At 42.9% G+C, this 18790-nt stretch overlaps 2 protein-coding genes across 5 annotated transcripts in view; one reads left to right on the forward strand and one right to left on the reverse strand.

Moving 5' to 3' along the window:
• Nucleotides 1-18790, reverse strand: part of LOC126412775 (protein broad-minded-like) — a 273178-nt gene that overhangs the window by 171598 nt on the left and 82790 nt on the right. The window lies entirely within an intron of this gene.
• On the forward strand, nt 1473-3809 carry LOC126412777 (uncharacterized). Its single transcript, XM_050082547.1, has 2 exons — nt 1473-1782; nt 1927-3809. The coding sequence occupies exons 1-2, from the start codon at nt 1549-1551 to the stop codon at nt 2089-2091; spliced, it is 399 nt and encodes a 132-aa protein (XP_049938504.1). The 5' UTR covers nt 1473-1548; the 3' UTR covers nt 2092-3809.

Raw genomic sequence — 18790 nt, forward strand, 5'->3', positions numbered from 1 at the left:
AATGGTATCAACACCTTTGTAAAATGCTACTTTGTCCAGTCTCCAACAGTCATGTGGAATGCCTTTTCAGCACTTTCAAGACTTAACTATGCAAGGAGATGATTCCAACATAGCACCTAATGCCACCTGTAATATTTTGGTAACTCACAGAGCCAGATCAATTAAAGGTTGCAGCCTGGTGAAGTGACTTCAAGGCTGCCCTCATTATGTACTCTTGGGGAGTCTCATCATTGGGACCTCTCCTTTCCTGATCCACAGAATGACCTCCATCCTTCATGTACATTATGGTCTCCACCCAAGGCCTGCTGCACCACTGTCAAAATAAACTTTGGCTCCAATATCCTGATCAACAGCCAACTGCTTCTCCACCACCATTGTAGCTTCCAGTGCCACAGTGGCTCATGTATCTTCCATTGAGCTTCATCCTCTTCTGGCCTTCTGGAGTGCCATCCACCGACACCAGTCTGCTGCCTCTCCCAGGGGTGGCTCCAGTGGATCATGTTCAACCATCTTTTTCTCCCTGACTTGTCACTGCTGGTTGGGTGGGGAGGTAGGAGTGCCACATCACAATGGAAACTGAGTAGCTTGCAAACACTGATGTCAGCCAGCATGGCACTGATATCCAGGTGGCAACTACCACTAGGAGCACCCTCTGATGAGGTCACACCTACTAGACTCCTCCATATTAGCTGGCCCAGGGCTGGATTGAACCTGTTGTAATTTGATTGCAGTGTGGATTGAAGTTCACACTGATCAGCTATTGTTTTGGCTCTGACTATGGACTTGGTTTGTAGGTGTATACTCTCTGGACTCTGTCGGTAACTGGCTGCACTCTGATACTGAATGAGCTGGTCTTGATTTGACTGCTTTATTGAGGATGGCTTGCACTTCTCTGGGAAGCTTTCTGCAATATATCTCACTTAGCCAAATAAACCAGTGTGGGTTGCGTTAGTTGTCTATAGTGTAGATTGCATATGAGGACCCCAGAGGTCAAGGGGTCCAAGTGACATTTTTGACAAAAATTGGTTAAGTACAGGAATGGGACGTGATAATACTAATCTGTTTGGTGGTAAAGGAATCCTAGTGATTTTATCGACAGTACCTGTCATTTAGCATGAAGCCCCTTGGCTACTTGGTGGGTTGTAGTTAAACAGTGGTGCACCAGAAGTCCAATATCACTAGGATGCCTTTACCACCAAACAGTGCAATAGATTCTGTTTGTAGAAGCAGACATTAGCGATAGTGACAATGTGTGTCACCACATTATCTTTCATACAAGACTAGCTGACACGTGACCATTTCATGCTGTGCTTAGTCACATTTGGGCATTTCATACAAAGTAATTGTAAATACATCATTTGTATACAATGAATTGGTATGAGAAAGATGTTCAGCCTAAGCTGCAAATGATCAACATATTTATAACTGGGTAACAATTTACTTATTTAATAGTAGAAGTATGGAAACTTTAGGCCTCTCATCTGTGTAGCAACAAACAATGAAATTGTGTATGAATTTGTTTTAAAAAAGTAGTTGTTTCCAGATCTTATGCCCAAGGCTGATAACAGAAACAGTCATGGTGATACCAATAATGACAATAACAGTTATATTAGTAGTAGCAGTGATGCACCACTGTTTGGAGATGGTCATGATTCTGACACAGACAATGATTGGAATTCTTGTGGTGACAATGATGAAACCAGTGAGGCTTCTTCAGGTTGGTTGGTTGGTTTAAAGATTGAAGGGACCAAACTACAAAGATCATCGGTCCCACTTCTTCAGGTACATTACCTTTGTAAGTTAGATATTCCTAAAGCTACATATCTAACACATTTATTTTTGTGTTTACATTTCAATACAATTTAAGATACCACAACATTGTTAGCTGACGTTATAAAAACCCTGATTATTATACATTATTTTTAGATGACACAGAAGAAGAAGCAGAACGAAGACCTGGTCAAATTGAGGACTTGCCGGCCAATGGTATTGCCCCTGAACCTCAGCCCAGGAACAAAGGGAAAGAAGGGAGCACACCAGGAAATCTCAGAAGAGGAAGAAATTGAGGAACATAGGACAGGCTTATGTTGATCGTTATATGACGCTGCATGGGGCTAGAAAGTTACATGAATACGATCACCTATGTAAGTACAAATGTAATGAAACTATTCCCCATGAGCAGAAGGAAGTAATATTTAGAGTTATTGGAAACTAAGTAGCTGGGAACTTCAGACATCGTTCTTGAATGGTACCATAGACATACAGCCTGTGTTGAGGAAGAAAACCAGTTGTTGTGCACAAAGACACATCATGTATTGATAAACTAAATGGTTTTAGAGTGTTCAAACCCTTTTTTGTAAAAACGCTTGACATATCTAACAAAAGGATAAGAAATGTTATCATTAACAAAAAATCAAACCCATCTGGCATTTCACCATGTGACAAACAGGGAAGGAAGGAGCCCTCAAATAAAATTCCAGCAAACAGAATTGCAATAATCAAGGAGCATATAGGAAGATTCCTGATGTACTCAAGCCATTACAGTAGAGCAAGAGCTCCAAACCAAAAATTCTTACAAAGACAAAAAAGTGAAACCTGAAAATGAAAGTTTGTACAGACATATATTCAGGACAGAATTTAACCTAAGCTTTTACAGGCCTCATACTGATACCTTTGTAATTAGTGACAGGTTGCAAATGAAAAGTGTACATGGTACGCCTGATGGAAAAAAGGCAGCTGGAGTTTAAAAAGAATTTCATCTCAGGAAGACAGAAGCAGGAAAAGAAGCCAAAAGCAAATGCAAGGAATTAAAGGACGACAACCACGTTGAAATATGCTTTGATCTTCAAAAGACGTTGCCAACACCACATGTGACAAATCGACAGCCTACTATATACGACAGTTGTGGACATACAACTTCAATATTCACAACTTAACCAGTGGTACTGCCCATATGTTTATGTGGCATGAAGGATAGGCAAGTAGGGGTTTCCAGGAGATAGGATCTTGCCTGCTGAAGTATATCCAGAGTCTTCATCACACTGTGAAGCACATCTCAGCCATCAGTGACAGCTGTGGAGGCCAGAACAAGAGCCATCTAATAGTAAAATTTTGGTGTTATATTGTTACAAACACCCAAATTGAAACTGTTGATCACTATTTCCTCATTTCTGGACATTCATACAATGAATGTGATCAGGACTTTGGGATCATTGAACTTAAAAGAAAGAGGAACCAATGCGACATTTATATACTGGAAGACTGGATGAATCTGGCTGCTGCAGCAAGTCAAAAATTTGTTGTTATGAAAAGACGGATGAGGGCTTCATTGATCTGCAACCACTAAACTGGTACTTTAGGAAGTCTGTGCCAGGGATATGAGGAATGCAGGTACTTCTTTTTGAAAGGGGAAACCCAAATACCCTTCTTTATAAGACATCAGCTGAAGGTATTCTGCCTTACCAGAAACTGCCAATGGGAAAAAAAAGAACAGGAAAAATGCCTAAACAATGTCTCAGTCTTCAATCCACTGCTGTGAAGCCAAAGCTAACATACACAAAATATGAAGACCTGATGGAAGTTCTGCAATTTGTGCCACTGATACACCACCAATTTTGTAAAAATTTATTCCATGAAACAAAGACTGGTGAACCATTTAAGCCTAGCACTCATGTGGATGATGATGATGATGGTGATGATGATGTCACTACGGACTTGTATAACATCTATGTGTAACATGTATGACATAGTTAATGACTGTGATATATATTTATAAGTGTTAAACCCGAATATTTGTATTTTGTAAATCAATCAGTTTACAAAAATCAATCAGTCCCCCCCATGAACCATGGACCTTGCCGTTGGTGGGGAGGCTTGCGTGCCTCAGCGACACAGATAGCCGTACCGTAGGTGCAACCACAACGGAGGGGTATCTGTTGAGAGGCTAGACAAACGTGTGGTTCCTGAAGAGGGGCAGCAGCCTTTTCAGTAGTTGCAAGGGCAACAGTCTGGATGATTGACTGATCTGGCCTTGTAACAATAACCAAAACGGCCTTGCTGTGCTGGTACTGCGAACGGCTGAAAGCAAGGGGAAACTACAGCCGTAATTTTTCCCGAGGGCATGCAGCTTTACTGTATGATTACATAATGATGGCGTCCTCTTGGGTAAAATATTCCGGAGGTAAAATAGTCCCCCATTCGGATCTCCGGGCGGGGACTACTCAAGAGGATGTCGTTATCAGGAGAAAGAAAACTGGTGTTCTACGGATCGGAGCGTGGAATGTCAGATCCCTTAATCGGGCAGGTAGGTTAGAAAATTTAAAAAGGGAAATGGATAGGTTGAAGTTAGATATAGTGGGAATTAGTGAAGTTCGGTGGCAGGAGGAACAAGACTTCTGGTCAGGTGACTACAGGGTTATAAACACAAAATCAAATAGGGGGAATGCAGGAGTAGGTTTAATAATGAATAGGAAAATAGGAATGCGGGTAAGCTACTACAAACAGCATAGTGAACGCATTATTGTGGCCAAGATAGATACGAAGCCCACACCTACTACAGTAGTACAAGTTTATATGCCAACTAGCTCTGCAGATGACGAAGAAATTGAAGAAATGTATGATGAAATAAAAGAAATTATTCAGATTGTGAAGGGAGACGAAAATTTAATAGTCATGGGTGACTGGAATTCGAGTGTAGGAAAAGGGAGAGAAGGAAACATAGTAGGTGAATATGGATTGGGGGACAGAAATGAAAGAGGAAGCCGCCTGGTAGAATTTTGCACAGAGCACAACATAATCATAACTAACACTTGGTTTAAGAATCATGAAAGAAGGTTGTATACATGGAAGAACCCTGGAGATACTAAAAGGTATCAGATAGATTATATAATGGTAAGACAGAGATTTAGGAACCAGGTTTTAAATTGTAAGACATTTCCAGGGGCAGATGTGGACTCTGACCACAATCTATTGGTTATGACCTGTAGATTAAAACTGAAGAAACTGCAAAAAGGTGGGAATTTAAGGAGATGGGACCTGGATAAACTAAAAGAACCAGAGGTTGTACAGAGATTCAGGGAGAGCATAAGGGAGCAATTGACAGGAATGGGGGAAATAAATACAGTAGAAGAAGAATGGGTAGCTTTGAGGGATGAAGTAGTGAAGGCAGCAGAGGATCAAGTAGGTAAAAAGACGAGGGCTAGTAGAAATCCTTGGGTAACAGAAGAAATATTGAATTTAATTGATGAAAGGAGAAAATATAAAAATGCAGTAAGTGAAACAGGCAAAAAGGAATACAAACGTCTCAAAAATGAGATCGACAGGAAGTGCAAAATGGCTAAGCAGGGATGGCTAGAGGACAAATGTAAGGATGTAGAGGCCTATCTCACTAGGGGTAAGATAGATACCGCCTACAGGAAAATTAAAGAGACCTTTGGAGATAAGAGAACGACTTGTATAAATATCAAGAGCTCAGATGGAAACCCAGTGCTAAGCAAAGAAGGGAAAGCAGAAAGGTGGAAGGAGTATATAGAGGGTCTATACAAGGGCGATGTACTTGAGGACAATATTATGGAAATGGAAGAGGATGTAGATGAAGATGAAATGGGAGATACGATACTGCGTGAAGAGTTTGACAGAGCACTGAAAGACCTGAGTCGAAACAAGGCCCCCGGAGTAGACAATATTCCATTGGAACTACTGACGGCCGTGGGAGAGCCAGTCCTGACAAAACTCTACCATCTGGTGAGCAAGATGTATGAAACAGGCGAAATACCCTCAGACTTCAAGAAGAATATAATAATTCCAATCCCAAAGAAAGCAGGTGTTGACAGATGTGAAAATTACCGAACTATCAGCTTAATAAGTCACAGCTGCAAAATACTAACACGAATTCTTTACAGACGAATGGAAAAACTAGTAGAAGCCAACCTCGGGGAAGATCAGTTTGGATTCCGTAGAAACACTGGAACACGTGAGGCAATACTGACCTTACGACTTATCTTAGAAGAAAGATTAAGGAAAGGCAAACCTACGTTTCTAGCATTTGTAGGCTTAGAGAAAGCTTTTGACAATGTTGACTGGAATACTCTCTTTCAAATTCTAAAGGTGGCAGGGGTAAAATACAGGGAGCGAAAGGCTATTTACAATTTGTACAGAAACCAGATGGCAGTTATAAGAGTCGAGGGACATGAAAGGGAAGCAGTGGTTGGGAAGGGAGTAAGACAGGGTTGTAGCCTCTCCCCGATGTTGTTCAATCTGTATATTGAGCAAGCAGTAAAGGAAACAAAAGAAAACTTCGGAGTAGGTATTACAATTCATGGAGAAGAAATAAAAACTTTGAGGTTCGCCGATGACATTGTAATTCTGTCAGAGACAGCAAAGGACTTGGAAGAGCAGTTGAATGGAATGGACAGTGTCTTGAAAGGAGGATATAAGATGAACATCAACAAAAGCAAAACAAGGATAATGGAATGTAGTCTAATTAAGTCGGGTGATGCTGAGGGAATTAGATTAGGAAATGAGGCACTTAAAGTAGTAAAGGAGTTTTGCTATTTGGGGAGCAAAATAACTGATGATGGTCGAAGTAGAGAGGATATAAAATGTAGACTGGCAATGGCAAGGAAAGCGTTTCTGAAGAAGAGAAATTTGTTAACATCCAGTATTGATTTAAGTGTCAGGAAGTCATTTCTGAAAGTATTCGTATGGAGTGTAGCCATGTATGGAAGTGAAACATGGACGATAAATAGTTTAGACAAGAAGAGAATAGAAGCTTTCGAAATGTGGTGCTACAGAAGAATGCTGAAGATTAGATGGGTAGATCATGTAACTAATGAGGAAGTATTGAATAGGATTGGGGAGAAGAGAAGTTTGTGGCACAACTTGACCAGAAGAAGGGATCGGTTGGTAGGGCATGTTCTGAGGCATCAAGGGATCACCAATTTAGTATTGGAGGGCAGCGTGGAGGGTAAAAATCGTAGAGGGAGACCACGAGATGAATACACTAAGCAGATTCAGAAGGATGTAGGTTGCAGTAGGTACTGGGAGATGAAAAAGCTTGCACAGGATAGAATAGCATGGAGAGCTGCATCAAACCAGTCTCAGGACTGAAGACCACAACAACAACAACAACAAATCAATCAGTACACTATTGATGCAATACTGTATCCTGTTATAACAATAAATCTCTGTTATGTTGAGTATGTACTCTGAGTATTATCATTTTATTCTGTTGTACGTGAGAGGTAAAGGGGTCTAAGTGTGTTTGTCCATTCTTTCTACCTATCAACTATAAACCAGATTTTCTACCTACTTATTATCATTGGTAATAAAAGGCTAAGGACCGGAGTACTTGTCTGAAATGTTCGAAATGGTGAAAATCTCATGTCCCCTCCTACGAAAAACTTTGACATGCGTTTTCTCGAAACTATGATTTTTGTCTCTTAGACCGCTTGACCTCTGGGGTCCTCATACACAAAAATAGCTTATGTTCTTTCTTTCCTCTCCAGTCTGAAGACTGGTTTCATGCAGCTGTCCATAATAGTCTATCTTCTTAATATCTGCATATCTACTGAAAACTACAACCACTGAAACTTGCTTGCAACTGTCAAGCCTTGGTCTAGTTCTACAATTTTAACCACCATTGCTTCCTTACAATATAAAAATAACTGTTCTTTGGTACCTCAGGATGTATTCTATCAACCAATCCCTTCTTTCAGCCATGTTTTTGCAGAAAGTTTTCTGCTCCCTGGCTCAGGTCAGTGCCTCTTCATTGGTTACACCCAATCTTCAGCATTAATTGGTAACATAATATTTCAAAAGCTACTACTCTCATTCTGTCTGTATTTTTTGTTACTAATATTGCACTTCAATGTAAGCTGGTAGTTCAGACAATTTCTTGTTTCCATACTTTGTTTTTCATTAACAACATGATTTGAAATATTTCACTGCTGATCTCTCAAGAACATCGGGTTTATAGCCTGAGAACTATGACCATTTTTGTCCTAAGGACTGTTTATTTATTTGAAGTAAACAGTTTTTACTACAAAAATAGTCACAGATCTCACACTATAACTTTATAGTTCTTGCCAGATAAGCAGCAGAGTATTCCAAATCATTTATTTAATGAAAGCCAAAGAATGATAACAAGGAAATCAAATGATATTAACATGAATATGGGTAATTTTCAGAAGTAATTTAGCAGTTACATTGTAATAAAGCTTAACACATATTTTGAACTCTCTGATACCAGGAGGTAGCAATCAATTCATTTGTAAGACAGTAACTGAAAATGAGACTGTTTATATGAAAATGTCATGCTTCATGCTCTGCTGTTTATGTTCTATATTATTAAGATAATTTGAAGTTATTTAACATGGAAATATGCAACTCTTATTTCCATTAAATCAAGTTTCATTTATATAAGTAGTATTTATCAGTCAATCTAAGAGTTTTGCAGCTCCTGTGAGCAGCTACTAAGACCACTATACCCCAGAGAAGAAGACAATGAATCCAGTATTCAAAATTGGTTATGTACAAAATTCTCAATCTATCAAAGTGGGAATGCCTTTCAATTTTATATAAAAAAAACTATGAGCATCTGAACAGTGGATGTGTCACAAGACATATATTTCTTACTGCAAGAGCATGTTACACAATATGTTCACTAATTAATGCATGGATGAGAGAAAATATATAAAACAAGTATTTATATACTTTATGTGGGAAATGGTAACACCATGATTCTTGTTAATCACTGTTTGATTTAGTATATTCAACTGGTATCACTAACTACATTGACTGGAAATTTAACACTGAAATCTATCTAAAATGTAGGAGATATGAGAAACAATCACTGGTATTGGTAATGTGCAGAAAGCATTACCCAAAATATGTTTAATTTTTAATTCATACATGTATCCAAAACATCTACATCTAAATACATACTTTGCAAGCTAATTTATGGTGTATGACAGAAGGTAGAACGTTCCATTACTAACCATTTCCTTTCTTGTTCCACACAGAGATAGACTGAGGGAAAAACAAATGTCTAAAAGCCTCCATACAAACCCTAATGTCTCTCATCTTATCTTTGTGGTCCTTATGTGAAATGTATGCTGGCAGCAATAAAATCATTCTGCATTTGGGCTCAAATGCCATTTTGCTAAATTTCTGCAATAGTGCCCCACAAAAAGAGTATCACCTTCCCTCCAGGGATTCCCATTTGATTTGACAAAGCACCTCCATAATACTTGCATGCTTATTGAATCTACCAGTGACAAATCTAGCAACAAGCCTCTGAACTGCTTCACTCTTTTTCTTTGATTTAACTTGGTGGGGATCCCAAATACTTAAGCAGCACTCAAGAGTGGATCATACTAGCATTGTTTACACCATATTCTTTATAGATGACATATGCTTTCCCAAAATTCTCCCAATGAAACAAAGTTGAGCGTTCACTTTCCTATTATGAACCTGATGTGCTCAATCCATTTCATAGGGCTCTCCATCAGATATTTAATCAATTTGACTGTGTCATGGATCACACTACTAATGCTGTATTTGAACATTACAGGATTATTTTTCCTACCCATCCACATTAACTTACATTTTTCTAAATTTAGAGAAAGCTGCCATTCATGCCAACAACTAGAAATTTTGTCTGTCATCTTGTATCCTCCTTTAGTCACTCAATGATGACACCTTCCCAAGCATCACAGTGCATCAGCAAACATCCATAAATATGGGTTGTTGAAATGGGACTACCTTTTGACCCTTACCTGAAATTCCTCCCTCATGTCAACATTCTCTGAAGAGGTCAGTGTAGCTTTAATTTTTAATTTTATGGACTGTTTAAAAGAAAAACATTCCAAATTAATTTTTTTCTGTGTTTATGTACTCTACACTTCACGGAAATGGCCATGGAACATGAAAATTTGTTTCAAAAATTTACTTTACCTGGAAATCAAAGGCCACCCATGTGACAACCTGGCATCCTACCACAAAGCCACACAGCCCATCAAAACAGTGTACATGCTTTATGGTGTTAAACAACTTCCATGAACTTTAAGGTAGATTTTGTGGGGAATTTTTGAGAGCTGCATTGAACTATTTTAGATAACTGATATTTGATTTTGAGCTTCATGCATCACATATATAAAAAATTACAAAACTCTGATTACTGTGTGGTCTCTTTGTCAGTTCCCAACTTATGGAAAAAAAAAAGAAAAAGAAAAAAAAATTGTCTGTTTCAGTTCAAGACATACGTTTGGATGGCATCAACTAGTAAACAAATAGGACCTAAGAAGAGGAAAGTTACAGAAGAGTTGAGAAATTTTCAAGACAAGTGAACTGTAACAATTTTTTTGTGGGATATAAAACAAAACCCATATGTCCAATATATGACTACAATGAATCTGTCTCGGTTTCAAAAGAATGTAACATCAAATAGTATTACGAGATTAAACATGCAGCTATGTCCGATAAGTATAAGGGACAATTTTGCCAAGACCAGATAAACTACTTAGAAAGGAAACTTTCTGTCCAATAGCAGATATTTACAAGGTGAATTCAGAGTCAACATGCTGTCTGAAAGGGAGTTGTGCAACATTTCTGATACTGGGGGAAAAAAAAATCAAAGCCATGTTCAGTTGACAAAATGGTTAAGTAATGCTTAGAGACCATTGTTGAAATTGTGAAAAAAAAAAAAAAAGGATTTCTCAAAAATAGGCCTGTTTTGTCATACTGTACTGACATGTGGACGACACAGGAAAACAAATTGTGCATCACATCGTGCATCTCAGTTAATATTTTATACTCTAACTTTGGATGAATGCACAGATACAGTGGATACTGCCCAAGTGGTGATTTGTGTCAGAGGTGCTGATGCCCTTTGTAATAAAACATAAGTATTAGTGGCACTGAATCTACTTAAGGATACCCTGACATTGCGTGATTTGTTGGAAGCATGTTTATCAGCAGTAAGTCACTTCTCATTAAAACTTAACAAGCTATGGGGGCTAACAGTGGATGATGCTCCACCAATGGCTGGGAAACATGAGGGTTTAGTACAGCTGATTGAAAATGAGGCCCACAAAGTTGGCAATGTGTCAATGCTAGACTTTCATTACATTATCTATCAAGAGAATTTATGTGGCAAGTCCTTCAAAATGGACCATGTCATGAAGGTAGTTGTCAAAACAGTGAATTTTATTAAGTCAAAAAGAATTGAATCACCATCAGTTCCAAGAATTTCTCAAGTCTTTGGATTCAGAGGATGATAACATCTTGTAGTACGCAGAATTAAGATGGCTAACAGGTGCAAAAATGTTGAAAAGAGTGTTTGATTTGAAGCAAGAAATACAATCATTATTTGACAGCAAGTCAAAGAGGTCCCAGAGTTCAAAAATGAAAACTGGCTCTCCGACTTTGTGTTCTTGGTTGATATTACTAACCACCTAAATGATGTTAATACTCAACTCCAAAGAAAAGATCAGCTGAACAATATCATGCATGATCTTATTTCTGCATTCCAAAGTAACTTGGGTTTTGGGAACAGAGTTAGGAACAGAAAACTTCACAAATTTTCCTACACTGTCATAGCAATCGGACATCACACTGGCGGAAGCAGTTAAATAAGCTTCTTTGATATCTTGACTTGAAATACAAATTTGAAAACCGATTTCAAGATTCTAAGAAACATTGTCTGCTTTTTATTCTGTATGTCCTATGCCAGTCTCCTATGGGACCAGGATGCATGTAGCAGAATACTGAACAAACTGTCCCACAAATATCTGGACATAAATATATATTTCCACAGTAGTTGTACACATGTACACAGCAAGAGACATAAATGCAGACTGCTAGAATAACATGGCAGCTTGAATGTCCGATCTCAGTCAAAGACCATGTTGTTCATGGTTGATATGACCTATTGATGCCCCCCCCCCCCCTTTCCCCCAAAGTACGAATCTTGGCTAGAGACAGTGTGGGCATTGACACTGTTGGTGGTCATACGAGATGGCAGATGTGTGACCGGGACCTTCACTTTGACCGGGGTGGGGTGCGGAGGTGGAACGACAGGAGGCAGGTCCACCTCGAAGCCGTTGAGCCAATGAGGGTGGACGATGTAGCAGCCGGCCCATGAGCAGCGGGCAGAATGGCGCATGGGGGGGTGTAGGTGTGGCAAGCCAGGATGCTAACTGAGCCATCTGGCAAGATGAAGGTACAAATTGTCATTGGGTCGCACTCACGAGGGAGGGTGAGGCTATGCGCAACACTGAAGTTTAGCTGATCGTTGGGTGGTGAGGTCACGGTGTCTGTGAGTAAAATGAGAACTCAGTCATCGAGAGTTATGATTGAAATGTCATCCACGTGGTGTGGTGGTATGTTGCAGAACAGGGTGACTATGTGAGAGAGTATCTCTGTAGTCGGTGAGGTAGATGCAAAACCCGCACATGGGATGGACATTGACATATCCAAGAAACCTGCAAATGGCAATGGGGAGGCATCGGGTGAAAAAATCGGCATGGTGGCTGGAGGAGAAACGTTGTCGGACTCCACGGCAGGAGAGAGACTGGCGGGAGAGTCGTTAGAAGAATCTTACTGAGCCAGCATGGGGGAATCGGGGTCCACGAATGCTGGTTTGAGTCAGTGTGATGAAACAGTTTGGGGAGAGTCTTTGATGACGATGTCGAAAGTTATATCACCCTGCCAGAGGACTTTAAAGGGGCCGAGGTAAGGTGGTTGCACAGGTTGTTGTTCCAAATCATCTCTCAGCTTCACATGGGAGCAAGTGTTGAGAGCAGTTGGCACGCAAGTGTCCGGCGGGGAGTGGCTGATAGGTGGGTGCAGGCGCGTATGTTTGAAGTGAGTGTGCATGAGACTTAAGAAATCCGGGTGGGGGGGGGGGGGGAATCTTTGGGTACCTGAGAGGCTGAATGAGTTCCCATAGTAGGATGGGGTTCTCCCTGAAAGCGAATTCTGAGATAGTTTCCTGTAAGTCAGGTGGGTTCAGGCGCATATGTTTGAAGTGAGTGTGCATGAGACTTAAGAAATCCGGGTGGGGGGGGGGGAATCTTTGGGTACCTGAGAGGCTGAATGAGTTCCCCTAGTAGGATGGGGTTCTCCCTGAAAGTGAATTCTGAGATAGTTTCCTGTAAGTCAGGGTTGAAAGTTGAGCGGAGACTGAGAAGCACCCATGAAAGGGCTTTGGACCAGAGGTAGTCGTGGCACCTGAGGGCCATTTTCAGATTGCGGTGCTACCTTTCTACCAACCCACTGCTTTGTGGGTGGTAGGCTGTGGTATGAATTTTCTTCATGCCACAGATGTTACACAAAATGGTGAACAGAGAAGACTCAAACTGTCGACCCTGGTCGGTGGTGATGGGGGTCAGGCAACAGAACCTAGCAATCCATGAGTAGATGAAACCCTTGGCCACGGTCTCGGACATGATGATAGGTAAAGGAACTGCTTCTACCCAGCGGGACATGTGGTTTATTGTGAATAGAAGGTACCTGTGGCCCTCTGAAGCTGGAAGAGGACCAATAAGATCGATATGTACATGGTGAAATCGTCCTGGGGAATGTCGAACCTGCCCAGTGGTGGGGTGGTGTGGCGGCTGATTTTGTTGTCTTGACAGGGGACACAGCTGTGTGCCCAGGTCTGGGCGGTGAGCGAGGTTATGCAACACGTCAAAGGCCTGCCAGCGCGGAGGGGGGGTGGGGGTGGGGGGGGGGCAGGGGGCATGGGCATAAGGTACCAGCAGAAGAGTTGCACGACACCTTGTCCACAACACTGGGGAATTTAGCTTTGGTAAACACAAGGGATGTTTGAGGGTCCGCGAGGAGAGCTTGAGATTCCTCGTCAGAGGCTTGTCAGACGGGCAAGTTGGATAAGTCTATGATGCGCAAATAGTACTGATCCATGAGAAAAAATCTACGGTGATGTTGTCCTTGCCTTTGATGTAGCAAACGTCAGTTGTCAATTGGGAGACTAGATCAAAGTGGCGGAAACGTCGAGGGGGTGGGTCCTTGGGGGGGGGGGGGGGGGGGGGGTGCAGAAAGCATCTGCTAGTCAGAGTGGTTTGTGATCTTTGAGGACGAAGAACGAGTGACCCTCCACGTCAGGGTGAAAGTGTCTGACGGCCTTGTAGCCTGCAAGGAGTTCTCTGTTGAAAGTGGAGTATTTCTTCTGAGGTGTTGATAGTTTTTTAGAGAAGAAATGAAGAGGGGAACCGTGTCTGCCTTGCATTGCTGTAGTACCGCTCCCACTGCGATGTCACTGGCATCCGCAGTGATGAACAACTCGGCCGAGGGGTCAGGGTGGGCTCACGGCGTGGGCTAAAGAAGTCTTTAGTGCATTGAAGGCCTCCGGAATAGATGCAGTTCAGCAAACAGGTTTGAGTCCTGAAGTCTGTTTATCTGGCAACGAGTCTGTCAGTGGTGCATGCACAGCGGTGGAAGAGAGCAGCTGATGGTGGTAGTAATTTATTGTGCCAAGGAAACGTTGGAGTTCTTTGTAAGTAGCAGGGGGTGGCATTGACATGATGGCCTGCACGTGAGATTTGGGAGGCTGTATTCTGTGTAACCCAAGAAAGTGACGAAAGGCTGGCACAATTGGAATTTGTCTTTGTTGACCTCGATGCCGTTGGAGTTCAAGGTCTGGAGGACCACAGATAAATCATTTTTATGTTCCTCAGCAATCTTTCTGAAAATGAGTATGTCATCCAGATATGCAAAGCAAACCTCGAACTGTCTTAAGATGGAGTCAATGAATCACTGCCACATTTGTGCCACGTTTTTCAGGCCGAATGGCATGAAATTGTATTGGAACAAACCAAGTAGCATGATAATTGCTGTTTTAGGGATGTCTTCTGGAGCTACGGAAATCTGGTGGTAGGCACATTTACAGTCGATAACACTGAAGATTGTAGCATCTGATAACATATGAGTGAAATCATGTATGTTAGGCACGGGGTAATTGTCTATGACAGTAGGAGTTTTTAGACATCTGTAATCACTGCACATTTGAGAAGAACCGTCATGTTTGAGGGCAAGGTGAATCAGTGAAGACGAGTTGCTGTCTGACGGTTGCAGGATACCTGCCTCCAAAAGTTCATTAATTTGCTGCCGGGCCACGTGCAACTTAATAGAGTTGAGGCATCTAACCTTGTGCCTAATAGGAGGGCCGGCAGTACTAACTATCTTGTGCATCATTCCATCAGTGATGAAAGAAACTGAGAACAGCACACGAGACTGATCATTGTTATGAAACAAAGTTTTTGGACGAGTAGGGCACGATGAGGCGTAGCCGTTAGCGTAAGTGGGAAAGGGCAACCAGAAAGTCACATGCCTAGAACATGAGCGCAGCATGTGCTTGTGTGGAGAGGGTGGCTGTGTGCACAGTGTGGAGCAGGCCGGAACGCGTGGTGAGTGTGTGCTGACAACCTTGCACTTGGTAACTGGCGTGGGGGAGAGCAGCGTTGGTGTTGCACGTGGAACTTGAATGACAAAAGTTTGAGTTCTCTACGCACGTTGAAGATACGCCTTGTGAGGTCAGACTAGAAATGACCAGTGGAACATGTGGAAAGTCACTCTGGTGTGGTAAGACACCATTGGAAGGTGAAACAGCGAATGATGCACTCGAACCAGCGTGGTCGAAAACTTGAGCGACCGGTCTGGGGGGTGAGCATGGAGAATTGTGCACACTAACATGTCCTATATTAGTTTGCAAATGAGGCAAAACCTGACCAGGTCATGGTTGATAGGGGCTGGGTGCGTTTTGCGGTAATGGTAGCACTGCACACGGCACCACAGTAACTGTCGTTGCGGCCCATTGAGAGTCAAAGTATGTGTGTGGATGTAGGTCGCTTTGAGCATTATATGATTGATCAGTAGGTACACAGTCCTGAATATTGTTAACTTCAAACTTCACACATTGGCTAGCACAGTCTGGTGACACGAAACCTGAGTCCATTGTATTTGTTAGCGGTGTAGCATTCGACCGTTGTAGAGTGACAAAGTTTGAGGTTAACATGGCCGGAGATCACAAATCACTGTGAATTAATGTATAACTGGTCATTGGCAAAGGAATGAAGAAGTCAGGCGATCATTGTTGAGCTTCCAAATCTTCAAACAAAGTGTTGGGTGAAGCGGCCATGGCGGCATGCACATAACCTGTTGATGCTACAACACCAGGCGTGGTAGTCGCAGAAGACATGTAAACTTCAGGGTCACCAGTATGGGAACAGGATGCATGTAGTGGTATACTGAACAATCTGTCCCACACATATCTGCACATAAATATACACTCCTGGAAATGGAAAAAAGAACACATTGACACCGGTGTGTCAGACCCACCATACTTGCTCCGGACACTGCGAGAGGGCTGTACAAGCAATGATCAGACGCACGGCACAGCGGACACACCAGGAACCGTGGTGTTGGCCGTCGAATGGCGCTAGCTGCGCAGCATTTGTGCACCGCCGCCGTCAGTGTCAGCCAGTTTGCCGTGGCATACAGAGCTCCATCGCAGTCTTTAACACTGGTAGCATGCCGCAACAGCGTGGACGTGAACCGTATGTGCAGTTGACGGACTTTGAGCGAGGGCGTATAGTGGGCATGCGGGAGGCCGGGTGGACGTACCGCCGAATTGCTCAACACGTGGGGCGTGAGGTCTCCACAGTAAATCGATGTTGTCGCCAGTGGTCGGCGGAAGGTGCACGTGCCCGTCGACCTGGGACCGGACCGCAGTGACGCACGGATGCACGCCAAGACCGTAGGATCCTACGCAGTGCCGTAGGGGACCGCACCGCCACTTCCCAGCAAATTAGGGACACTGTTGCTCCTGGGGTATCGGCGAGGACCATTCGCAACCGTCTCCATGAAGCTGGGCTACGGTCCCGCACACCGTTAGGCCGTCTTCCACTCACGCCCCAACATCGTGCAGCCCGCCTCCACAGTACATCGATGTTGTCGCCAGTGGTCGGCGGAAGGTGCACGTGCCCGTCGACCTGGGACCGGACCGCAGCGACGCACGGATGCACGCCAAGACCGTAGGATCCTACGCAGTGCCGTAGGGGACCGCACCGCCACTTCCCAGCAAATTAGGGACACTGTTGCTCCTGGGGTATCGGCGAGGACCATTCGCAACCGTCTCCATGAAGCTGGGCTACGGTCCCGCACACCGTTAGGCCGTCTTCCGCTCACGCCCCAACATCGTGCAGCCCGCCTCCAGTGGTGTCGCGACAGGCGTGAATGGAGGGACGAATGGAGACGTGACGTCTTCAGCGATGAGAGTCGCTTCTGCCTTGGTGCCAATGATGGTCGTATGCGTGTTTGGCGCCGTGCATGTGAGCGCCACAATCAGGACTGCATACGACCGAGGCACACAGGGCCAACACCCGGATCCATGGTGTGGGAAGCGATCTCCTACACTGGCCGTACACCACTGGTGATCGTCGAGGGGACACTGAATAGTGCACGGTACATCCAAACCGTCATCGAACCCATCGTTCTACCATTCCTAGACTGGCAAGGGAACTTGCTGTTCCAACAGGACAATGCACGTCCGCATGTATCCCGTGCCACCCAACGTGCTCTAGAAGGTGTAAGTCAACTACCCTGGCCAGCAAGATCTCCGGATCTGTCCCCCATTGAGCATGTTTGAGACTGGATGAAGCGTTGTCTCACGCGGTTTGCACGTCCAGCACGAACGCTGGTCCAACTGAGGCGCCAGGTGGAAATGGCATGGCAAGCCGTTCCACAGGACTACATCCAGCATCTCTACGATCGTCTCCATGGGAGAATAGCAGCCTGCATTGCTGCGAAAGGTGGATATACACTGTACTAGTGCCGACATTGTGCATGCTCTGTTGCCTGTGTCTATGTGCCTGTGGTTCTGTCAGTGTGATCATGTGATGTATCTGACCCCAGGAATGTGTCAATAAAGTTTCCCCTTCCTGGGACAATGAATTCACGGTGTTCTTATTTCAATTTCCAGGAGTGTATATTTGCACAGTAGTCGAACACATGTAAACACCAAGAGACATAAATGCAGACTGCTAGAATAACATGCTGGCTTGAATGTGCAATATCAGTCAAAGATCATGTTGTTCATGGTCAATATGACCTATCGATGCCACACTCCATAGACACCAGTTCAGTACTGGGACATTTACAAATGGAATACTGCAAAATGCAGTATCACACACAGATGTGAAATGCGGTACGATGCACAGCTAAAAGATAAATTTAATCAGATTGGACTGGAACAGATCCTAGAAAACATGTTTGGACAAGAAGAAATATCAAAAATGATCTCATTATTTGGGCTACACTTACATGTCTGAACAGCCTTTTAGTCAGATGAATTACATCAAATCACAAATGAGAACATGAATTACTGATGTTGATCTGGAAAACTCTTTGTGTGTAGCAGCAACTTCAGTTGCCATCAACATTGACTCACTCAGTTCAGTCAAACGAAGCCAGACATCCCACCAACATTGTATTTCATTCAGTTATATAGTAAATGTATAAATGTTCTTTCCTCAGATTTGATTTATTTTCTTTAAAAAATAAATTAATATTTCTTCTTGTTTTGGTTCACAAAACAAAAATTGGTAATGTGGCCCACAGGGAACTCCCCTCTCATAAATTTGGCCTATCTGCCAAAAAGGTCGGCCACCCCTAGTGTAGAGAATCTCCACTGGGTGTGCTTCAAGTTTAGTTTGTGCAGAGATGTTGTGAGCAGCATGAGCACAGGGCATCCACAAGGCAAAATGCTGTGAAG

This window comes from Schistocerca serialis, chromosome 7 (assembly GCF_023864345.2).
Source record: "Schistocerca serialis cubense isolate TAMUIC-IGC-003099 chromosome 7, iqSchSeri2.2, whole genome shotgun sequence".
NCBI classification, from domain to species: domain Eukaryota; kingdom Metazoa; phylum Arthropoda; class Insecta; order Orthoptera; family Acrididae; genus Schistocerca; species Schistocerca serialis.

Coding starts and splice junctions, on each gene's coding strand:
- LOC126412777 (XM_050082547.1), top strand. CDS start 1,549: ATGCCCAAGGCTGATAACAGAAACAGTCATGGTGATACCAATAATGAC. Junction 1,783..1,926: donor CATCGGTCCCACTTCTTCAG/GTACATTACCTT, acceptor CATTATTTTTAG/ATGACACAGAAGAAGAAGCA.